General features: G+C 45.8%; 1 protein-coding gene and 1 long non-coding RNA gene across 4 annotated transcripts in view; one reads left to right on the forward strand and one right to left on the reverse strand.

Moving 5' to 3' along the window:
• The window catches only part of RILP (Rab interacting lysosomal protein), a 72315-nt gene extending 71892 nt beyond the window's left edge, over nucleotides 1–423 (reverse strand). Inside the window, exon 1 of the mRNA XM_075333250.1 lies at nucleotides 94–423. Within this exon, the coding sequence (XP_075189365.1) occupies nucleotides 94–369 (276 nt within the window). The 5' untranslated portion in view covers nucleotides 370–423. The remainder of the gene's footprint in view (nucleotides 1–93) is intronic.
• On the forward strand, nucleotides 1–25333 carry LOC142285064 (uncharacterized). Of its 3 annotated transcripts, XR_012746505.1 has the most exons (5): nucleotides 1–265; nucleotides 2525–2749; nucleotides 11401–11462; nucleotides 17515–17690; nucleotides 24433–25333. It is a non-coding gene; the product is annotated as an uncharacterized LOC142285064 (long non-coding RNA). The 3 variants fall into 3 exon arrangements; XR_012746493.1 differs by lacking the exon at nucleotides 24433–25333 and having other exon boundaries at nucleotides 17515–17703; XR_012746499.1 differs by lacking the exons at nucleotides 11401–11462; nucleotides 24433–25333 and having other exon boundaries at nucleotides 17515–17703.

Raw genomic sequence — 25333 nt, forward strand, 5'->3', positions numbered from 1 at the left:
AGGCTGCAGTCACTGATAGATGCCCCCCACAGGGCAATACACCGCTGCCTGCCGGTATGTAGCTCTCCACGTTACATAACACTGAGCGCTTACCGGTGCCGGGCGCTCGTCCTTGCCCATATGCATGCTCTGCACCGCCCGGATCAGCAGCTCATGCTCCGGGGGTCCCCGCTCTCTCCCGGTTGCAGCGAAGCCCTCCAGCAGCTCCAGAACGCGCACCACCTGCGGGACCACCCCGGACACCGACTCCGGCCCGTACTGCTCGGTGAGTTTCTGCAGCTCGGAGCCCAGGCTCTTCGCCATGCTGTACACGTCTTCCAGTGACAGGTGCTCCGGGGCCCTCCGCCACACTCGCTCCGGAGCCTCCATCCCGGCGCTGTGTGCAGCCACAGCTGACAAGCCAGAAGCCAGGCAGACGGTAACCCCGCCCACAACCAGGGCCCCGCCCATAATCAGGAGGCCGCCCCCAGACTGAGCAATGTGTCCCCCGCCCACTGCCTGACCTTCGCCTTGTCCCGCCGGTGCCCTCAGCCCTCAGTGTGCGCTGCCCGTCAGGACGCCGGGGATGTGGTGGTGCCGGGATTAGAGGGATAGAGGCTGCACACCGCCGGGGATTACCGGCCCGCGGCACTGCTGCAGTCACTGATAGTCCCGGAATACGCTATAGTGTTAGTGCTTACCATAATTCTGATAAATGGGAATAAGGGAATGATAAACCTGTTGCATGCAGTCACCTCAGAGCCAGACATTTATTTTACTCATATAGCGCTATTATCGCGGGCGGAGAGGGGTTTTTGGGGAACGCCGCTCGCCTGGGGAATCTCTGGCGCTCGGGTCCGGTGCTTCTGCTCCTCGGTGGCTCGAGTACGGGGCCGGACCCGGGGGCTCGAGCAGCGCCTCCTCGCCCACGAGTGAAAAGGGGGAGGTTTGGTGGTGGGACGCCACCCACGGGGTTGTGGTGATGGTGGGCACCACCGCTGCTGGTGGCGGGGGTTCCCGGGAGCGATGGCGGGGAGCAGCTGAGGTGTTGGCCCCTCCGTGGGTAGGGGCGGTTGGTCCCAGGGCCCCGGTTGGGGGTTTGGATGCGTGGGTAGGTGCAGGTGCCGATGCGGGGAGGCAGCGCAGATGCGGGGCAGCGGTGCAGCGCTGTGCCGGATGGCACTGGTGTACTCGCTCAGTCAATGACAGAGTCTCTGGTAAATCAAACGGCTGGATGGACGGGGCCCACAGTCGGCTGCGGCTTCTTCACTCTCCCCGGACGGGTTGGTGGCGGCTGTCTTTCCCTGCACCTGTGTGTAAGTGTTTGACCCCTATGGATTCCCACGGGTGGTCCGTTCCCCAGCTTGTACATGTCGGGAGAGCCCATTTTGCCCGCAGGCGCTGGTCCTTGGATCTCTGGCCGTTGACGGTGGCTCTTATCCGGACGGGTTGGGCTGTTGCCTTCTGACGGGACTTGGGTGGGAATGAACCCCTGAGGTCCAGACCGCAATCAGAGAATTTGACCGTTACGGCGGCTTCCGAGCCTAGTCGGGGTCTGAGTACCCTGCCTTGGTGCTTAGCTTCAATCCGCTCCCCGGTTCGGTACCGGCGGGCCACCACTCGACCCCGGTCCTACGGTTCCGCGGACGTCCACTAACTCCTGCAGACGGCCACCACCGTCTGCTGACTCTGCCTGGGCTCCGACCCAGACACTCGCAGTCTCTCCACTTCAACATCCAACTCCACTGCACTTGAACTCCAAACTCTAACTAACTGTTTTTCCTGCCCTCAGGCCTGTGAACTCCTCGGTGGGTGGGGCCAACCGCCTGGCTCCGCCCCACCTGGTGTGGACATCAGACCATGGAGGAGGCAACAAGGGTTTTTGTTTGACGGATGGTCCCTACCAGGGAAGGGGGTGTGTATGTGTGTGATGGTGTTCTGTGACCCCTGGGGTCCAGGGCGTCACACTATCAATTCCACGGAGATGCAAAGCCGCCATCAGGACAGTACCTTGGTGTATGGGGTCCGGAGAAGGGGGGGGGTGTTGCAGCACAGAGGGCCAGCCAGTGCGTGCTGCTATCACATAGATAATGTGCATGTGATCTACCTCCAGGTGTGTCGCATGCAATGTAGCCATGTGGTGGTGTAGCACCCAGTGGGCAGGGGGTGTCAGGCACGAGGTCTCATACCTGAGTTACTCGTCACCGAGCTGGTGTGATGATCTGGGATGTCGCGGTGGTATGCCCGACTTCGTGCCCCGAGATGTACACCAATAAGGAGGCAAGATGATGGGGGTAGTAGGATAAATGTCGTGACGCCACCTGTGGTATGTGGCCAGATATTAGCTGCTGTTGCTGTCCTCCGGGGTGGATGGTAGTAGCAGCAGAGATAGTGTCGCTCCCTACAGGTGGAGCGGGCCTCGGGAAGGAAGATGAGGGGAGTAGCGATGGCAACAACCTTTGGCGCAAGGCGCGGGGCGACAGCACTGGTAATAAGTCACCGCGGTTCTAGGTGTCTTTACTCACTTGTTGTATCGCTCGCCCAGGTAATGCCGGTCACCCACTGTGAAGTGCCCCGTCGACTTCGGATAAATTGGAGGAAGTCACCGATGTTTGAAAGAAGTCCTTTTTCAGAGTTGCCCTTCCAGCCATGAGGAACCTGGGCTGATCGCTCTGTTCCATGCTGCAGGCCCCATGAAGAGGGGAAAAGAAAGTGGTGCTGGTGTCGTGTCCCAGAACTGATTGTCCCAGGTCAACTGTCTTGTGATTGTGTGAGTTTGCTCTTATTTCTACCCTAAGTGGAATCCGCCCCCCATGAGACCGTCCCAGTGACCGGGACAGTCCCAAACCTCATGTTGGCCAAACCCCTGCCTACCCTAGTCCAGCTCACCAGTGAGAAGGCTCCCATGCTTTATATAAGGTGTGAATGTGAAATACTGGTGATTAACCCCCTCCTTACCTTAAATAAGCTGCAATACTCTGTGGCGACTGGAGCCTCAGGGGTGCCACATTGGCGCCAGGGGCAGAGCAGTGGGCATCATGCCATGGCCCAGTATGCCGCAGCGTAATGAGGTCATCTTGCTTTGACCTCATCACATTGCTGCGAGAAGACAAGGACTTGGCGGAGAATGTTAAGCACTCCATGGAGGAGCTGAAGATTATATGTCCTGACATTTACTATGGAGGGAAGGAAGGGGGCATGGGCAAAGTGTTACTATGAGAGCACACTATGACGCAATAGGGGAAATTGTAAAAGGGGACAAAGCATTGCAAGGAGCAGCGTGTGGGGGATATTATACAGAGGGGGCAGTGTGTGTTGTGGTATATTATACAGAGGAGCAGTATGTGGTGGTATATTATACAGAGGGGCAGTGTGTGGGATATACGAGCACTTGGAGGAAAGAATGCACACCGGTTGTGAGCATAAACTATTCTGATTATTCCCCTATGAATAGTTTTCTTATACAATTTGCAGACAAATGTAATACTGCATGCAACGTTCCCATTGGAAGTTTCACAAGCTGCCCCCTTCTCAGAAATAACTATGATAACTGGAAGGGACACCTTTACCAAGTATCAACCAAAATCCCACTTTTAAGGCAAACCACACATAGAAGGCATCCAACATGCAGAACCACCTGCACATCTAAAGCCTGCTTTACACGTTGCAATTAGTTGTACAATCGCATTTGCGATGTGACATGCCCAGGTTGCATACGGGATCTTATGAGATTGCACATAGGTCGTTCATTTGCTGTCACACGTGCGTTAGTAGCCTAGGTTAAATTGATCAATTTTGTGTGCGTTCCTTTAGATCACGTGTTCTGTGACGTATGCATTGGGCACTTATTTTTTTTTTTTTATTTATTTATTGACTTGCCAAGCGTGTGTAATGTGTAGGGATGCGTTTTTACTATGTCATCTGCCGTTCAGCTCTGCTACATGGCCGCTGACAGCAGACACAGACAGAGCCATGTAGCAGACCTGAATGGCAGATGACGGCAGACACAGAAAGAGCCGCACGATAAAAAAAGAATGAACTCGGGTGAACTTCACCCGACTTCATTTTCATGCTGCGGCTCTGTCTGTGTCGCGTCCTGATTAGCGGTCACCTGTGAAGGACTCACCGGTGACCGCTAAACTCCTGAGTGACTGAAGTGAGCAGCCCTCTCTCATAAACTCACCGATCCCCGGCGCGGCGCTGCACGGCGTTCACACTGCTCCGGCGGCTTTTACTGTTTTTAAAAAGCCGGCCACCCATTAAACAATCTCGTATTCCCTGCTTTCCCCGCCCACCGGCGCCTATGATTGGTTACAGTGAGACACGCCCCCACGCTGAGTGACAGGTGTCACACTGCACCCAATCACAGCAGCCGGTGGGCGTGTCTATACTGTGTAGTGAAATAAATAATTAAATAATTAAAAAAAAACGGCGTGCGGTCCCCCCCCAATTTTAAAACCAGCCAGATAAAGCCATACAGCTGAAGGCTGGTATTCTCAGGATGGGGAGCTCCACGTTATGGGGAGCCCCCCAGCCTAACAATATCAGCCAACAGCCGCCCAGAATTGCCGCATACATTATATGCGACAGTTCTGGGACTGTACGCGGCTCTTCCCGATTTGCCCTGGTGCGTTGGCAAATCTGGGTAATAAGGAGTTATTGGCAGCCCATTGCTGCCAATAAGTCCTAGATTAATCATGTCAGGCGTCTATGAGATACCTTCCATGATTAATCTGTAAATTACAGTAAATAAACACACACACACACCCGAAAAACCGTTTATTAGAAATAAAAAACACAAACATATACCCTGGTTCACCACTTTAATCAACCCCAAAAAGCCCTCCATGTCCAGCGTAATCCAGGATGGTCCAGCGTCGCTTCCAGCTCTGCTGCATGGAGGTGACCGGAGCTGCAGCAGACATCGCCGCTCCTGTCACCTCCACACAGCAACTGAAGACAGCCGTGCGATCGGCTGAGCTGTCAGTGAGGTTACCCGCTGTCAATGGATCCAGCGGTGGCCGCGGGTAACCTCAGTGACAGCTCAGCTGATCGCGCTACTCACCGCCGCTCCTCTCACCTCCACGCAGCAACTGAGGTGAGTAGCGCGATCAGCTGAGCTGTCACTGAGGTTACCCATGGCCACCGCTGGATCCAGTGACAGCGGGTAACCTCACTGACAGCTCAGCTGATCGCGCGGCTGTCTTCAGTTGCTGCGTGGAGGTGACAGGAGCGGCGGTGTCTGCTGCAGCTCCGGTCACCTCCATGCAGCAGCGCTGGAAGCGACGCTGGACCATCCTGGATTACGCCGGACATGGAGGGCTTTTTGGGGTTGATTAAAGTGGTGAACCAGGGTATATGTTTGTGTTTTTTATTTCTAATAAAGGATTTTTTCGGGTGTGTGTGTTTATTTACTGTAATTTACAGATTAATCATGGAAGGTATCTCGGGGAGACGCCTGACATGATTAATCTAGGACTTATTGGCAGCTATGGGCTGCCAATAACTCCTTATTACCCCGATTTGCCAACGCACCAGGGCAAATCAGGAAGAGCCGGGTACAGTTCCAGAACTGTCGCATCTAATGTATGCAGCAATTCTGGGCGGCTGCTGACTGATATTGTTAGGCTGGGGGGCTCCCCATAACGTGGAGCTCCCCATCCTGAGAATACCAGCCTTCAGCCGTATGGCTTTATCTGGCTGGTTTTAAAATTAGGGGGGACCGCACGCCGTTTTTTTTTAATTATTTAATTATTTATTTCACTACACAGTATAGACACGCCCACCGGCTGCTGTGATTGGGTGCAGTGTGACACCTGTCACTCAGCGTGGGGGCGTGTCTCACTGTAACCAATCATAGGCGCCGGTGGGCGGGGATAGGGAATACGAGATTGTTTAATGGGCGGCCAGCTTTTTCAAAACAGTAAAAGCCGCCGGAGCAGTGTGAACGCCGTGCAGCGCCGCGCCGGGGATCGGTGAGTATGAGAGAGGGGGATAGACTGACATGGACAGAGAGTGAGGGACAGAGATAGTGACCGACTGACAGAGATTAGTGAATGACAGACATTGTGAGGTGCTTCAGAACGCAGCTTTTCAGCTGCGCTCTGAAGCGGACCTTTTTTAAGCTGCGGTGCAGAGCGCACACCTGCGCACATAGCATCAGACACCAAAATCGTATGAGGGATGTCACACGTTACAATTGACTAGGTTCGTGCAACAAAACGCTCAATTCTAGACAAAGATACGATGTGTTTGCGATCAACGGTTTTGCGTTCAATCCTGATCACACGTAGATGTCACACGCAGATACCTCACAAACGATGCCGGATGTGCGTCACTTACAACTTGACCCCAACGACGGATTGTGAGATATATTGAAGCGTGTGTTGGGGGCTTAAGAGGAAGGCATCCAACCTGGTGATAAACATTTCACAATATACTCTCAAACCTGCCGAGATGGATGTGTTACAGCCTACCAGCTGGAACGTAACTTACAACCGTTTTACCGTAGCCTTTGACTCAAAACATACTTTGGTTTATCCACTGAGACCTTCGCTAACAGAATACCTCCACCTGGGGATCCCACTGTTTTGTAATTCTCTATCTCTTCCCTTGGTCTACGTAACCCTAAACCTTCTGCCCTCCCCAAACTTATCATTTCACCAAAACCGTTATTAATAGGGCTGAGCGGACTGTAAAAGTCCCGATTCGCGAGGCTGCGGGCTGAGATTAAAAGCCCCCAGCTGGCTTTATCTTGGCTGGGGATGAAAATTAGGGGGACAGTACGTCGTTTTTGATTTTGTTTAAATTATTTATTTAAAAAAAGCCGCATGCAGTTTCTCTAGACCAGAGTCATGCTTGCGAGGGACTCGTGCGAATCTCGCGTTGCATCACCCGGCACAGCCGCACACTCTTCTGACAGGAGCGGGCCGCATGTGTTTATGTCTATATGCACGCTTATGTTCAGAGAGTGGCAGGCCGTGCCAGGTGATGTCATTCCAGACTCGCACGAGTCTGACATCGCATCAACCGGCACAGCCGCACACTCTTCTGACAGGAGCGGGCCGCATGTGTTTATGTGTATATGCACGCTTATGTTCAGAGAGTGGCAGGCCGTGCCAGGTGATGTCATTCCAGACTCGCACGAGTCTGACATCGCATCACCCGGCACAGCCGCACACTCTTCTGACAGGAGCGGGCCGCATGTGTTTATGTGTACATGCACGCTTATGTTCAGAGAGTGGCAGGCCGTGCCAGGTGATGTCAGTCCAGACTCGCACGAGTCTGACATCGCATCACCCGGCACAGCCGCACACTCTTCTGACAGGAGCGGGCCGCATGTGTTTATGTGTACATGCACGCTTATGTTCAGAGAGTGGCAGGCCGTGCCAGGTGATGTCATTCCAGACTTGTACGAGTCTGACATCGCATCACCTGCCACAGCCACACACTCTTCTGACAGGTGCGTGCATGTGTTTCTGTCTATATGCATGCGCACCATACTGACCCGTAGACACTTGCACTGCTTTCCCTGCCCACCGGCCATCCTGGCGCCTGGGATTGGTTGCAGTCAGCTGACACGCTCACACTCAGGGTGGGGGCGCGTCTAGCTGCAACCAATTACACACGCCGGTGGGCGACCAAAGCAGTGAATAGTCAGTTGTCTGCTCTGGAAGGGAAAAGCGTGACTCGGAAGGAGTTTACTGCCATGACATAGCCTCGGTGAGTATACCGCGCGCGCTTCTACCCCCCTATCCCTTCCACCAACGTTTTTAATCCCTTGATTCTGGTCCCATGGAGTTATATGGGTACCGGATTCCGAAGTGATTCGCCGGTCACGGTTTTTGTGAGTCCAAGTTGTTAATCTAATTGACAGAGACGTCAAATTGTTACTACATGAATAGAAATTAGGCCCCTATCCTACACATGAAAACCTGTCTACTACCGAGAGACAGGCCCTACAATTGCTTCACAATAACAAGGACATCACTATAAAACCAGCGGACAAGGGGGAGCTTTTGTAATTTTAGATTGCACCACATGAAGGAGATCTCCCGACATCTCTCAGACAATATCACCTATAAGAAAATACCACAAGATCCTACTCTTGGTATCAGGAATAGAATAAAACACACTGTAACCTTCTATTTGAACAACACCATTGACCATAAGACTGCGTTGCTCTCTTCACTAGTTCCTATCCTGTAACACTGTTTTGTTTTTTTTACATCCTCCCTATAATCCATAAATCACTGACCAATCCACCAGGCTGACCTATAGTGGCATCTACGGACTTTATCCTATCCCCCTTCTCCATTTATTTGGAGAAAATTCTCACCCCATTAGCTAAAAAGGCCAAATCGTATATCTTGGACACAGGCCGTTTCCTCAAAATTATCAGGGAACTTGATTCAGCCCCACCGGATAGCCTCCTTGTAAGGGGTACTTTGCACGCTGCAACATCGCTAGCCGATGCTAGCGATGCCGAGCGCGATAGTACCCGCCCCGCCTCCTTCCTAAGGGGGCGGGTCGTGCGGCGTCACAGCGACGTCACACGGCAGGCGGCCAATAGAAGCGGAGGGGCGGAGATGAGCGGGATATAAACATCCCGCCCACCTCCTTCCGCTTAGCCGGCGGGACGCAGGTAGATGTTCCGCACTCCTGCAGCCTCACACACAGAGATGTGTGCTGCCGCAAGAACGAGGAACAACATCGTAACATCTGTCATTCCGAAATTATGGAAATGACCAACGCTACACAGATCGCCGATTTACGACGCTTTTGCCATCATAAATCGGTGCATCTAGGCTTTACACGTTGTGACATCATTACTGGCGCCGGATGTGCATCACTTTCGATTTGACCCCGATGATATCGCAGGTGCGATGTCGCAACGTGCAAAGTACCCCTAAGTCTAGTCGTCAGTTGTCTCTACACGTCTATATCACATGACAAGGGCCTAGAAGCCATTTCCAACCCACTTTCTAGTTCCAACTTACAACCCTACTCCATTTCCCTCTGTCTGGACCTCCTTAAATTGATTCTATAAGACAATTATTTAATGTTCGGTGACGACCACTACCTCCAGATCTTTCTACGCCAATATTTACATGAGCAATTTTGAGGAACAGTATGTCTACACAAATGATCTTTTCACACATTATTCCGTAGGTTGGTACAGATATAGCGATGACATATTCTGTATCTGGCAAGGACCACCTGAGAATGTGGGAACCTTCTCATATTTAAATTCCATAAGAACAGAACTCCAATTCTCTAAGAAGCCTGGATCCACAGACTCAAATGCGCTGTAATGGGGAGGCTAGAGGGAAGCCACTCACCAAGCAGGACCCCTAGAACCCTGAAACCCTTTAACCCCTATACAGGGATTTGGAATTACACAGGGCCCCGGTGATCACTACCTGTGGAAGACTGCAGTCCGATGAGAGTAGTAGTCAGGCAGGGTCAAACCAGGAATAGCGGAACAGGGACAGAATCGGCAGGCAATGACGTAGTCAGAAAACGTAGCAGAGGTCAAACCCGGATCGGGCAGCGAGGTACAAAAACAGGCAGGAGGGTAGTCAGAAAACATGCAGAAGTTAGCACACAGGATCACCAAACGGAATAGGACGTAACAGGAGCCAGGAAATCAGAACTATCTCTGGCAGAGGTCAGCCGACAGGAGAGGAATTAAGAAGGTTGTGGTGTCTTCCCATTGGCTGTAGCTGAATGATGGTACTTCAGCTGGGAGACACCCGCCACCTGCAGTCAGCCAGTGGTACTGGAGATCCCCAGGAAACCCAGACCAGTGGATGAGCGGAACCTGCGCCCACCAGCACCGCTGGCATCGACTCTTCTCCCATCACCAGCACTATCCACGGCAGGAACACTGCGTCGCCTGGCGATCGGAGTTTAAGTCGATGGAGCGGACTCCGGTGGTGACGTCACAAGAATCACCCGTATTGTTACAGATAAGCACATACTGTCCTACATAATAGAGGAGATGTCCTACAAACTCAGGGAACGGCATTACCCCACTAGACTTTTACAACAAGAAAGCACTAGGGCCCGCTCTCCATTAGCCCAGACTACTGCCATTAACAAACCAGAATGTATACCTTTAATCTATACGTTCCACGCCCTCATGCCTAAAGTATAAACCACACTCCACAAACACTGGCCTTTACTGTTGAGATCGTACCCTAACATCGAAGCCTTCCGTGCGCCAGCACTAATATGAACTAAGAGACCACAAAATATTAAAGACAGGGTCGTTAGGGCTGACATTAGTGGTACCTCCAAGATGCCTAGGCAACTCTTTCTAAACACAGACAATAGGCACCTTCCCCTATCTAAGATGTGCGGCCTGCTCCAACGTTATTAAGGGCAAGGAAGTCGTCCACCCCTGCACAGGGAAATCATACCTCATTAAGGGGTACTATATCTGTGACTCCAACTTTGTTATTTATGTAATCAAATTCCCCTGCAGACGTCTACATGTAGGAGAGACTACGCAACACATAAAGGATCTGATCGCCAGTCATAAGTCCATTATACGATGCAAGCAACAAAACATGGTTACCACTACCACATCATTTCAAAGAAGCCAGACAGTTGCTCAATTACGCTTCTAGGTCCTGGAACATGTTCCAAGTACAAGATGGGGGGAGGGGTAACCCTAGCAACATCTAATAAAGTGCCTGTGCAGTTCAAAGTCTAAACCACCAACATAATCAAGAAAGATCGCTCAAAGGATATACCCGCACCATCCACCTCACCCACAACTTCAAGATCCCTACGTACGTTTCGCTATTATTGGTATTAGCTATGCCAAATAATGAAGACAACGTCCTCAGGGGGGTTGTATATACAGTCACTTTATTAGCTAATGCATGAGTGAACTGATACATATTTTATTGCCATCACTTTCATGATATTGTTGCTGTACTGAATTTTTGTAGTTGGTCTGGGTATTTATCCATTATACATGCACATGCACCTTAATGGCTAGATATGTAAGTCTTTGATTTATACCCACTACTTTTACCTAACCACCTGTCCATCTGCTGACCCAATACTGAACATATACATCTGCCATTTTTGTAAGATCATATGCATTTACACTTTTTCTCTGTCCAGTTTTGTATCTGTAAATCTTCATAAATATTGTTCTTGTCACTTAGATACTTAACCTGCTATTCGATATTTAAATATTCTTGCATGTTATACTCCCTGTCCTCCTGTTTTTTTGCCATTGTTATGGAATTTGTGCTTATATCCCTTTGGCCCATTTAGCTATGTGCTAATCTGGATCACACAAAATCGTTATTGTGGATTTTAGGTTTGTAACTTTCCAAACCTTGTCAGCCAAGGGGCTCAATAGAGAGATTGACTGGCTAATCTGACTATTTCTTCCACCAGACCCATTGATACCACCACGAGCCATTGGGGATTGAACCTCACTTCCCTTATGGCCATTGTAGGTGAGTAGACCTTGGAGATTCTCCCCTTTCACCAACCTCCTAGCTTTTTTTACCCACTATTCCCCCTTCTTCCCCATGTCTTTACAGAGTCTTATTCTGATATTCCTACTTTCCATCTCTGTATTTACCATAATAACTGTGTATATTACTATTGATTACCAATATGTACAATGGTGCCAAAATGTTTAATGTCTCATTTCTTTCTGCTGTGCTTATCAAAACTGCATGTTAATCTATAACCCTATTAGATGCGTCACCTGCTCTGATTCACTCAATCCTCTCTAGAGTAGTGTATACTCTGCACACTGCAATCATCTACAGACTGCGCAAGCGCAAAACCTGCAACTCCCTAAGCTGCCACTCTGGTTGCCAACTTCCACATTCCCATCACAATTGGTGACGTTTCATGATTTTACATACCGCTCTGACTGCACAGGCCTGTGTGACAGCTTTATCAACCAAGTTCCAAGAATTACCATTTTAAGTAGTCAAATCAGGCTCATGTCTACAGAAGCCAAAGGACATATGCACTTACTCCATAACAAACAGAAATCACAAGCGGACAAGGAGTATCGCATGCAAAAAAAATTTATTTAATGGAAAAAAACATTTTTGAATTATTTTCTATAAAAATATTTTTTCGGGAAATTATCAAAGTCAGAAATATAATATGGAACAAGAGGACAGTGAACGTGCATAATTCATATGAGCAATATATAATAGGCACTATAGAGGGTAGGGGGTGAACAAAATCACATGTCAATGGGTAAAGTGCAAGTGCATGTGCAAATTCCCCAATTATAGCAGCAGGGAAAAATGGTGCTTGATCAAATTAGTCAGACAATATTAATTATCATTATATAAATATTATTAGAATTGCAACCTGCACTATATAGGGGAAAATAGGCTGTGGAGGTACAGCAATCAACCACTACCTCTCATAATAAGCAACCCCCAACATATGTTTCGCTTTCTTATCGGATTGCCAAGAAAATAAGCCAGCTTCCTCAAGGGAAGTTACATATTATATTTCTGACTTTGATAATTTCCCCAAAAAAATATTTTTATTGAAAATAATTCCAATTTTTTTTTTTTTTCCATTAAATAAATTTTTTTTTGCATGCGACACTCCTTGTCCGCTTGTGATTTCTGTGTGACAGCTTGTCTGACACTTCCAATCACAGACCCAGTCTGCAGGTCTGTAGTAACAAAAAGGAGACAGTTGCACTAGTGCTAAGATATGTGGAACAATTAATATGGGAATATAGACATGTATGACTGCTATGAAAAAACATGTAAAAATTGAGATATTTAGCACACAAAATTGACCAGATTTTATGTGAGCCCAACAGTCAGCAAGGCAATCTCATTTTACCTATCAAACTAATGCCTCTCTTTGGGTTTGTGTTTATTTCTTTTTACTTATAGGATTAGTGATGAGGAGTATCGTAGATGCCTCCCATTAGCTTAGTGGCAGCTGTGGGCTGCCATTAACCCTTTATTACCTCAATTGCCACCACACTAAGGCTATGTGCCCACGCTGCGGATTTTGCCGCGGATTTACCGCGGATTTGCCGAAAATCTGCAGCAGCAGCACTTCCAAGCCATTTCAATGGCATTTTGGAAATGCTGTGCCCATGCTGCGGATTTTTCCGCGGCGGATTTGCCGCGGATTTTGATCCGGAAAAATCTGCAGCATGTCAATTGTTTGTTGCAGATTTGGTGCGGATTTTTGGTTTTGAATGGGGAAAAAAAAAATCTGCATCAAAATCCGCGGTAAATCCGCGGGTGCGGATTTGCCGCGAAATTCGCAGATTTTCAGGCAGAAAAATCCACAGGTACATTCTACCGTGGGCACATAGACTTAAACAATCGGGAAGAGCCAGGTAAAGTGCTGGATTTGTTGCATCTAATGAATGTGACAATCCTAGATGGCTACAAGTTGCTATTTTTGTAGGCTGGGGGCTTTATCATGGCTGGTTATCAAAATTGGAGGACCGCACGCTGTTTTTTTTTAATTATTTATTGTGATTTAAAAAAAAAAAAAAAGCCACATGTGGTTCCTCCTATTTTGATACACAGTTAAGATAAGTGCACGACTGGTGGCTGCAGCCTGTATCTGTGGGCTTTATCTGTGCTGGGTATCATAATATGGGGGGACCCTGCGTCAATTTTTTGCTATTTATTTTTACTGTACGCTATAGATCCGCAGACCGGGTCTGTTTCTGGAAGCATCAGACATGCTGTCACTCAGCATGGGGGCGCATCTAACTGCAACCAATCACAGACGCTGGTGGGCAGGGGAAGCAGTGCGTATGTATGAGCCTTCTAAGCGGCCCCGAAAGAAGAATGAGAGGCCACGTAAGCAGTATGACACCCATGTCAGTGATTGGTAAATATGAAGCGCTTGCTCCTATCCATTTGCTCCGGATTCTGGTCCTCATAGATTATATGGGAACTGGCATCCGACCAGATACCAGGGATCAATCCCCAGCCGACCCGAGTCGGCGGGTGATTGATTTGTGACCTCCCATCACTAGAGAGAAACGCAGGGACATAACGCAAAAAAAGATAGAACATGCTGCAGTTTATTTGTCAGAAGTTTGTGATAAATAAACTGCAGTCAAAAAAACTGCAACGTGCGCACAGCAAATTAGAATTCTCATCAACTTTTCTGGGAAGTGAGAACTTTCTGACAACAAAACTGCACCAAAAATCGCAGCATGCGCAGGTAGCCTAAATGTTCGATTTGTCTGAAGGCGGGGCCAGGGAAGCCAGCGCTGTACTGGACGCAGGACTCACATGACATATTATGACATGAAGGGAATACGAGTGCTGGAACAGCGCCGACACAAGGTATAAAAGGTGCTTTACACGCCGCGACATCGCTAGCGATCCCGTTAGCGATGTGACACGCCAGATCGCAGATAAGATTCGCCGAGATCGCACATAGGTCATTTTTGTAGCGCCGGTCACATGTGCTATCTCGGCAAATCGTATGTGCGATCTGGCGTGTAACATCGCTAACGAGATCGCTAGCGATGTCGCAGCGTGTAAAGCGCCCTTTAGTGTGTTTCTTTTAACAGATGTAAATATTCAGATTGAGAACGAGTTGTCCGAGTAGTGGAAAACCCCTTTAATTTTATTTGTTTCTAAAAACAGAAGAAAAAGAATGTCCAATTGCAGGTTAGAATGTAATCTAACTACTGTATGATATTACATCTCTTACAGTCAAAGTTTTTGCCAACATGATGCAGAATTATGTGGCCAGCGGTTTCCAAGCAAACGGCCTTCTTTTCTAAAATGTTGCATTTATCTCTGCAGTTTGGTTTGGTTCTGTTGCCTTTTAGACTATGTTCACACGTTGCAGTCTTTGCATTTTTTATGCATTTTTGCTTTAGTGCAGATTATATCTGTCAAATGTTTAATAAAGTTATTTTTATTCACCAAAAACTTAGTTGCATTTTTGCAGCATTATTGCACATTCTCTTTGCTTTTTATGGGTGAAAAGGTGCTGCAAAAATGTTGAAAGAATTGATATGCTGCAGATTTAAAAAATGCTTTAAAGTTCAGTAAAAAAGAAAAATAAATCATTTGCATGAGGTCTCTAGAATCTCACAGCCTTTGCTAATACTAGAAAAAGCAGCTTTTAATTTCCATAGAAACGCTGAAGAAACAAGCCACAAAAACGTTACTTCTGAACATAGCCTTATGATCACTATAAAAACAGCAGTGTTGCATGGGACTGAAAGATTCATCTACAATATCTGTGTTGAGAGAGTTATCACTGCGTTATCTGCAGTGTTACACTTTTTTGTTTAGGTTGTTGGGAGGGGTAGGCTGCAGAACATACCTTAGGGCTTGCGCCCCTGATTTTCCCTGAACCTTACAGCACCCCTGCCTATCAGGATATGGAAGACTCTGTGTAGCCGCTGTTCACACAGACTGTCCAGCTTGAGGTTCTCTCCTTTCAAGCCAATGGGAGTTACAGGAATAACCGAGCAATCTGCTTACAACACAGCAGTAAAATAATTATTTGTGCTGTAATTCTTGTCTCCTCTTCTCCATCTTCATGACCAGAGCAGGGGCAACACCTGGGGTAATATGCGCATACTGAGTAGGTGAGGATCCTGTGTGACCGGCAGATGTCCAGCCGTATGACTATATAAGATGTGATGGATCCCGACTCCCAAAGAAAATGAATCAGACAGACGCACGCAAAATAAATACACAAAACATTGCAATTAGGTGTCAAATGTTCTCAAGTTTATTTAAATTTACATGACACCAAAAATGGCACACCCCCGACTCACGGAGAGTCACCCCCCAGCACTCAGGAGAGGAAAACCCCCCTGTGGAGGAAACCTCTAGAGAACCATGGCTGGAGGATTGCCCTTCCCTTGGGCTTAGAGAGTTAGTGCCAATATATAATATACTGTATATGTAACAGCAGTTTTACATTTTGTACATTTTACTGGATTTACAGAGAATGACATAATAAATCTAGACTATAAATGTGATAAACTGGATGTGGAGAGATCTGGGTGTGATATGTGTCACCACAGTGAGTGATGGAACTAATTTGATCCGATTGTCCAGATGGATGATACATTTCCACTGGACATTCAACATTACTCTATTACGCTATTACTGTAGACTGGGAGTCTATTACTAATCGGGGGGGTGGAGGTTAGGGGGCCTGTTACTGTAGATAGGGGTTAGGGGGACTATTACTGTAAACGAATGTGGGAAGGCTATTACTGTAGATGGGAGTTAGTGGGTCTATTACTATAGATTGTAGTTTAGGCGGTCTATTACTGTAGACTGGGGCTGAGAGAGACTATTTTTTCAGGGGCACAGAATAGTGACTATTTAAAGCACCACATTGGTAGTTATTTTTATTCAGGAACACTACAGTGACAATGTGATTTTTAAGGGCACCATGTTGAAACATGCTGCGGAAGACCAGAGAAGAGGGAAGTCTGCAGAGGCGGGCTGTGGATGTGAAGTCATTGCAAAGTCAGGCATATGTGAAAACAGCGATCAGTGAGTGTATTATCAGATATTACACTATATTAACACAGGTTTAGGGGGGGAAATGATAAGATTGGAAAAAAGAAAAAAATTTCCTTTAGGTTCCTGGTTATTTAAGCCCTCACAGTCAAATCTTCATTTTGTGGATAACTTTTTGCTACAGGCAGGTTCTAGTTTAGGTACTTCTTAGGGAATCCCAGGGAGAGTCATCAGTGAGCGGGGGCGCCATTTGTGCTGCTTTTTATGGTGCCGACTTCCACAGCACGGTAAGGCCATGCCTTAGGGACATTCATAGGGCCCTTTAGTATTAGTATATTGTATACATTAACTCTCACTCCCTTGTATCATCTATTTTGCTGTCTGTTAACTTTCTTAATGGTGTTTTTCAATAATATCTTCACTTATTGTCTTTTTAAAGCATATTTAATAAATTTGCAAGGTTTAGGAATTTTTTTCCTATTAAACACATTTTTGGATTCATCCCATATTGTTAATTGTTAGCTGACTCCTAATTTAAAAAAAAAAAAAAAAAAAAAAAAAAATCCGGCCTCCTCCTCCCCTTAATAGCCGGCCATCACACACCCTTTCCCAACACCTATGACAGCATTTTCATGAGTGTGAGGAAATTTTACTACTGGTAATGGTAACAATGATCATAGACATGTGCGATGGTGTTAAAAAAAAAAAAAAAAATCCGGCCTCCTCCACCCCTTAATAGCCGGCCATCGCACACCACATTGTTTCTTCTTAGCCTAAAACAGCACCAAAAGCTGGAGCTGTCATGAGCAAGAAGAAGCCCAATTACCAGGTAGTGTAAAATGTTTTGCACATGCCTATGATTATAGTGAAGCGCAGATGTTGTGGCGCTTATACTTACTGCCAGCAGATGATTAAATTGTCTGGCTTCTCCATCTTTAAGGTATTTCTTTGGGGTCCCTTGGTTTCTCCACGGTCATCTTCCTTTCAGCAGCACTTCCAAATGATCATTGAAGTGATGTCAAATCTTCTGTTCTTCAAGGTCTTCTGGAGGCTCAGGAGGACAGCTTGCTTTGGTGTCTATGGAGCTGGTGTCTTGTCAAGGTTTTCCAAGTTGACAAAAGAAAATCCCTTGAACACGGCCTGGTCCTTTGCTGATAAAGGTGACTTTTTGGCCTCTACTGCTTCTAATTTGTCCAGATGGTGTGGTCGAGAACGGTGAGGAGCTTTAGTTGGCTATAAAACAAAATAAAAAAAAATTATAATATGACATTTTATCACAGTCTTTTTTTGAAACTCAAGTTAAAATTACCAAAATCTTAAGCATTCAGGAGAAGCATGAAATCTACAATATAAAAGTGAAAAGACTTGACTCATCAGACCTGCAGCTCTTGATGAAGTTCACTTTCCAATGTTAGTGTCATTAAAAAGTAATACTCAATAGAAAGACAAGAATAGAAAATGCAGAGAAACAACTTTCAGATTTCAATGTGTTCTCTACCTATTAGTGTTTCTCCTATACTGAGATGCTGATGTAATGTGATCTGGTCATATACTTACTACAGGTATGGGTGGTGGAGGCACTTTCAGGGCTTCCACTGAGACCCAGTCAATACACTGAAAAAAACGGTGCTCTCGGATGTTACCATTGACTCCTAAGCGTCTGGCAGGATCTTTCTGAAGGAGCTAAAAATGATAAAGTAAAATTCATGAAGGTAAAGTGCACAGACAATAAAACATTCTCACAACCATCACCATTTACATGGATATTGTATAACGCATAGTAGGAATCACTGCAGTAATACTAACCTGTTTAATGATGTCATCAATGCCGGAGGACGCCTCATCGAGTGTCAGATGGTATGTACACTCACTGGTAACCATATCTTTTATGATGACACCTAAAGAATACCAGTCTACTCCGGCATTATACTCCTTGCCAGGAAAAATCTATCATGGAGGAGAGAACAAAGGTCAAAATGTTCCACAACTTTTATATCCAAATGCTAACTTATCACTGTACTATTTCTGTATGGTTCTGTCCTACATTTAGATTTGATTAATTTCATCTAATTGTGGCCCAACTTAGGAAGAATTTTTTTTATTTAACCCCTCAAGGACCTATCTATTTGAAACATGAATGAAAAGCTGTTTTTATTTTATGCAGTCATATGAGGACTTGATTGTTTTGCTGAACAAGTTACATTTTTTTTTAATTACATTGCTTTGGGAAATACACAACTACAGTGCCTACAAGTAGTATTCAACCCCCTGCAGATTTAGCAGGTTTACACATTCGGAATTAACTTGGCATTGTGACATTTGGACTGTAGATCAGCCTGGAAGTGTGAAATGCACTGCAGCAAAAAAGAATGTTATTTCTTTTTTTAATTTTTTTTTTTAAATTGTGAAAAGTTTATTCAGAGGGTCATTTATTATTCAACCCCTCAAACCACAAGAATTCTGTTTGGTTCCCCTAAAGTATTAAGAAGTATTTCAGGCACAAAGAACAATGAGCTTCACATGTTTGGATTCATTATCTCTTTTTCCAGCCTTTTCTGACTAATTAAGACCCTCCCCAAACTTGTGAACAGCACTCATACTTGGTCAACATGGGAAAGACAAAGTAGCATTCCAAGGCCATCAGAGACAAGATCGTGGAGGGTCACAAGGCTGGCAAGGGGTACAAAACCCTTTCCAAGGAGTTGGGCCTACCTGTCTCCACTGTTGGGAGCATCATCCGGAAGTGGAAGGCTTATGGAACTACTGTTAGCCTTCCACGGCCTGGACAGCCTTTGAAAGTTTCCACCCGTGCCGAGGCCAGGCTTGTCCGAAGAGTCAAGGCTAACCCAAGGACAACAAGGAAGGAGCTCCGGGAAGATCTCATGGCAGTGGGGATATTGGTTTCAGTCAATACCATAAGTAACGTACTCCACCGCAATGGTCTCCATTCCAGACGAGCCCGTAAGGTACCTTTACTTTCAAAGCATCATGTCAAGGCTCGTCTACAGTTTGCTCATGATCACTTGGAGGACTCTGAGACAGACTGGTTCAAGGTTCTCTGGTCTGATGAGACCAAGATCGAGATCTTTGGTGCCAACCACACACGTGACGTTTGGAGACTGGATGGCACTGCATACGACCCCAAGAATACCATCCCTACAGTCAAGCATGGTGGTGGTAGCATCATGCTGTGGGGCTGTTTCTCAGCCAAGGGGCCTGGCCATCTGGTCCGCATCCATGGGAAGATGGATAGCACGGCCTACCTGGAGATTTTGGCCAAGAACCTCCGCTCCTCCATCAAGGATCTTAAGATGGGTCATCATTTCATCTTCCAACAAGACAACTACCCAAAGCACACAGCCAAGAAAACCAAGGCCTGGTTCAAGAGGGAAAAAAATCAAGGTGTTGCAGTGGCCTAGTCAGTCTCCTGACCTTAACCCAATTGAAAATTTGTGGAAGGAGCTCAAGATTAAAGTCCACATGAGACACCCAAAGAACCTAGATAACTTGGAGAAGATCTGCATGGAGGAGTGGGCCAAGATAACTCCAGAGACCTGTGCCGGCCTGATCAGGTCTTATAAAAGACGATTATTAGCTGTAATTGCAAACAAGGGTTAGTCAACAAAATACTAAACCTAGGGGTTGAATAATAATTGACCCACACTTTTATGTTGAAAATTTATTAAAATTTAACTGAGCAACATAACTTGTTGGGTTGTAAGATTTATGCATCTGTTAATAAATCCTGCTCTTGTTTGAAGTTTGCAGGCTCTAACTTATTTGCATCTTATCAAACCTGCTAAATCTGCAGGGGGTTGAATACTACTTGTAGGCACTGTATATAGTAACATAGTTACATAGCTTGAAAAAAAAGACCTAGGACCATCAAATTTAACCTTCCTTCATCAATTATATATTTTTGTTGCTAAATCTTTTATAATGGACAATGTTATGTGTACTGAAGAAATCATCCAGCCCTTTTTTAAAAGTTGTTATAGTGTCAGCCTTTACTACCTCTTATGGTAGGGCATTCCATAGTCTGACTGCTCTAACTGTAAAGAACTCTTTCCTATTTAGCTGCCGTAATCGCCTTTCTTCCACCCATAATGAGTGCCCCTTGGAACTTATCATTGTCTTTGGAAGAAATATGGCATATGGCAGTCCTTTATATTGGCCACACGTGTACAGTATTTATACATATAAATGAGATCTCCTCTGAGACGTCTTTTTTTTTTAAAGCTAAACAAGCTCAACTGTTCCAACTTCTCATCATATGGAAGATATTCCATTCCTTGTAGTAGTCTAGTTGCCCGCATTTGAACTGACTCTAACTTCTGAATATCTCTTTATCATGTGGAGCCCAAAACTGGATCCCATATTCCAGATGTGATTCTACAAGTGATTTACAGTATAGAGGGGTAACAATACGGTGGGATCACGGGATCTAATCTTTCTTTTTATACACCCTAAAATCTTGTTTGCTTTTGCAGCTGCTATTTTGATGAATTTTACGTGGATTGCTACAAAAAAGCAGTTGTCTTTTTGTTTTTTGTACATTTAAAATTATGGGATGTTCACCGTGCAGCATAAATGTTGTCTACTTTTACTATCTGTGTGGCATCAGTTCTTCTTGTAGCTACTCGTTAGAAAGTACAGATAAGACTAGGATGAAACACACATGGCATCTCTGAAATGTTTTTTTTTTTACTGAACCATTGACATGAAAGATGATTTTCATCTGCAAGTTGGATCAAATCAAACATCTCAGTAATTTTTTATTTTCTTACAAACTAGTCCGCCCCCAAAAATTGGATATCTCAAATTGCCCATGTTAAAAAAGAAATCCACTATTGTTTGTACCTCAGGAGCCATGTACCCCGGTGTTCCAGCGTATTCGATGGCTGATCGGTCTCCATGCATGTTGTCAATTGCGAGACCAAAATCTGTGATCTTAATATGGCCCGTTTCAGCCACCAAGATGTTCTCGGGCTTGAGGTCTCTGTGGATGACACCCTTAGAGTGGAGATATTGGAGGCCACAGACGAGTTCAGCAGCATAGAATCTGACAAAAAGACACGAATGAATGTAACTTCGTTAGGAAAACACAAGAAACACCTGTTACGCTAACCACCAGGGGGCGCAGGTACACTAGAATGAAGTCAGGTACCAAGGTGTAGTGAAGCGCAAACCCAGTGGGGGTCACCAGTACCCAAATGGGGACAGTCTGCGGAGTACTCGATCAAGCCGAGAGTCAGAAGCCGGTAGGTCACGTCAGTACAGGGGACTATATACAGAACCTACAACAAATCTTCTCAGATCCCACTCACTAATAATGGGGCCAGCCAGAGGTCAATGTTCTTGTTACTGTCGCTGCAGTCTGCAATATTTTTTACATCAAATCACCAGAATCTAAAGGCCGATAACACCACACAATATGAGCAGGACCAATCCTATACATTTATATACAGTTATACTCAGGTTTATAGGTAACATAAAATCTACCTTGCGCTGGGGATGTCAAGCCGCCCCTTCATCAGTAGGAAGGTGTTAAAGTCCCCGCCACTCACATATTCTAGACCAAGTAGCACATAGCGCTGTTACACAGAACAGACATATAAGTATATTTGTCTACAAGATAAAGTTGCCAAATGATCACAATATCTACACATTTACTACAGAATAGGTCAGTCTAACTATAGGCTATTGGTGGACACACACAGAAGTGAGCCCCTGTGTAAGAACACTATATGGCCCTTTGTAGTCCAGTAGCTCATCAAAGTGCACATTTACACCTTCTTTGGTGGTAGAAATGGTCCTTCTTACCACTTGGACCCTTGTGTGATTGCACAGATTACACCAGTGGTGGGTCTGCCTCTGCTATAGGCGACAGGATAAATAGAAGGTTGATCGTCTACATTTCCCATGTAAGAGAGATTGCATTTCAGATGTCCCATCATTTTTTAGCTGGTGACAATATGAGACACCTCTTCTGATGACACCTTAGGGTTCATAATGAGACTCTTGTGGATGGTCACTTAAATATGTGATTATGTATCATGATTTTTTTCAAAGGGCCATACAGAGAAATCCTAAAGAACTTTTTACATTTTGTTCACGAAATGTTCAACGTAATTTTATACCATATTTTTATAGGTGGTGATCTGTTATTACTGATGCACTGTGCAAGCGAGGTCCCTCCACAGCATGTAACAGATTTATCAAGAGGAAGCAACCACCAAAAATGAATCTGGCCTGTGCTAAAACCACAAGGTCACATCTTGTACATCACTTTAATAAGTGAAACTGGAGGCAAGTTTTTAACAAACTAGTCTCACTTGATAGGATTACATAAATATGCCAGACGACTAAACTTGTATAAATTCATTCTAGTTATAGCAGCAGGAAAATATACAGTGCCTTGAAAAAGTATTCATACCCCATGAACTTCTCCATATTTTTTCACAATACAAAAATAAACATAAATGTGGTGCTACCACCAGAGGGAGCCGGTACTCAGGCAGAATAAAGTGCTTCTAAGTGTAGTTAGGTGCAAGCCCTCTAGAGGTCACTAACACTCGCGGAAGGATGCAATAGATTGGTCGATCAAGCCAAAAGTCAGTGTTGGGAAGTCACATGGGTACAGAGGGTAAGCGGAGCCGGAGTCAAGTGAGAGCCAAGGGCCAGAAAGCTAGGAGATATTGTCATGGAGCCGGAGAGGAGCAGAGCCGTAGTCAGATAGGAAACCGGGGTCAGAAACCATGAGGACAAGTAAGTATAGAAGAGGGAGCAGAAACGGGATAACAAAGCAGAGAGCGGGTTAGGGAGACAAGGAGGTAAGACAAGAAGGGAAAGACGGATGTCAGGGGAAGGAGTACTATGTAGCGGGCAGGATCAGACTCACAGGAACCAGAAGTGCACACTGCAGAGGAGGGACTATCATTGGCGGCGTACCGAGGAAAACAGTTCCAAGATAAGGCAGCATGACCCCTGGAATGAGCACAACAGAATAGGCTCCTCTCATCGGACCTAACCCCAGAGAATGCAGACAGCAGGAAAACAACACAGACAATGGCCCTGCACAAGGAAAATCATACGTGGATCATGACAAGAAATGTATATATTGGGACTTTATGTAATATACCAACACTAAGTAGCAAGTATTTGTGAAGTGTAAAGCAACTGATACATGGTTTTCTAAATATTTGAAAATTATAAATCTGAAAATTGTGATGATATTTGTATTTAGCCCCTCTGAGTCAATATTTTATAGGACCACCTTTCATTGCAATTACTGCTGCAAGTCTTTTGGGCAATGTCTCCACCAGCCTTGTATATCTAAAGGGTGAAATGTTTCCCCTTTTTTATTTGCGTATAGCTGTAGCTCAGTGAGATTGGATGGAGGCGTGTGTGAAAGCAATTTGCAAGTCTTGCAGCAAATTCTCAGTGGGACTTAGGTCTGAACTGTGACTGGGCCTTTGAAACTCATGACGATTCTTTGATCTAAACCATTAGATTGTAGTTCTGTCAGTATATCTGGGGTTGTTGTCCTGCTGGAAGGTGAACCTATGCCCCAGTCTCAAGAATTTTGCAACCATTAACAGGATTGCCTTGTGTTTAGATCCATCCATCTTCTCATCAACTATGGCCAACTTCCCTCTTTGTGCTGAAGAAAAACATTCTGTAGCGGCCTCCTGCTTCCAGGCCACAGGCAGGCCTTCTGGGAGTGCCCATAGGGTGCGTGCATGGCCTTGCCCCCTTTCTTATCCAGAAGTGTTCATTGAGGTCAGCTCTCAGCCGGAAGGTATTTAAGACTGCCTCCTCTTAGGGGATCCGCCGAGCAATGTTGCTTATCCGTAGTGTGTTGCTAGTTAACAGGTTTCGTAACCGTCACTGTCTAGTCATGTGTCTTGTGTTCTAGTACTAGTTACCTGTAGCTGCTATCTCTGTCTTTTCCTAGAGTCTGCTACCACAATCTCTATGCTGCCACGTCTGAGCTACCACCACCTCCGTCCTTCCACGTCTGAGCTACCGCCACCTCTGTGCTGCCACGACTGAGCTTCCACCACCTTTGAGCCTCCTTATCTGTGCCACCTCAACCGTACTGGACTTTAGAGTTTCTTCCGTCCGTAAGAGCCGACACCAATGGACCTGGCAGAAGTGCATTTAGGCCCCCTGGGGCTGCGCCTGACAATCCCTGTATAGGGGTTAGCTTGAGATTAGCTCCTCCAGGGAGGCCAGGTGTACAGCACAGTGGGTCCACTCCCAGACGTTCGCCACTCCTTGGCGTCTGTAATACATCCCCACAGCATGATGCTGCCACCTCCATGTTTGACGATGGGGATGGTGTTTTCAGGGTGATGTAAAGTGTTAGTTTTCTCCCCCACACATAGCATTTTGTATTTAGTACAAAACGTTCTATTCTGGTCTCACCTGAGCAGAGAATCTTCTTTCACATGCCATGTAGAGAACACAGCTAGCATGTGGAAGAAAGTACTCTAATCACATGAGACCAAAGGAGAGCTGAGCTGGTAGAGACATACCCGAGAAGACTTACAGCAGTAACCGCAACAAAAGTCGATCCTACAAAGTTATGATGCAGGGGGGCTGAATACAAGTGCACGTCACAATTTTCAGATTTAGATTTTTAAAATATTTATAAATTCAAGGGATATGAAAAAATTTTCAAGGTTCAGTATTTAAGATGTATCATTCTTACATACATCATACTCTTACTAACTATACCATATACTGTATATCTACATAGATCTCTTTGTTTTTGGAAAGCCTACCAACTGTTCTACCACAGTTCACAAAAATGAATTATATATATGAACTATATAGATATAAAAATATATATA

Source organism: Anomaloglossus baeobatrachus, chromosome 2, assembly GCF_048569485.1.
Source record: "Anomaloglossus baeobatrachus isolate aAnoBae1 chromosome 2, aAnoBae1.hap1, whole genome shotgun sequence".
NCBI classification, from domain to species: domain Eukaryota; kingdom Metazoa; phylum Chordata; class Amphibia; order Anura; family Aromobatidae; genus Anomaloglossus; species Anomaloglossus baeobatrachus.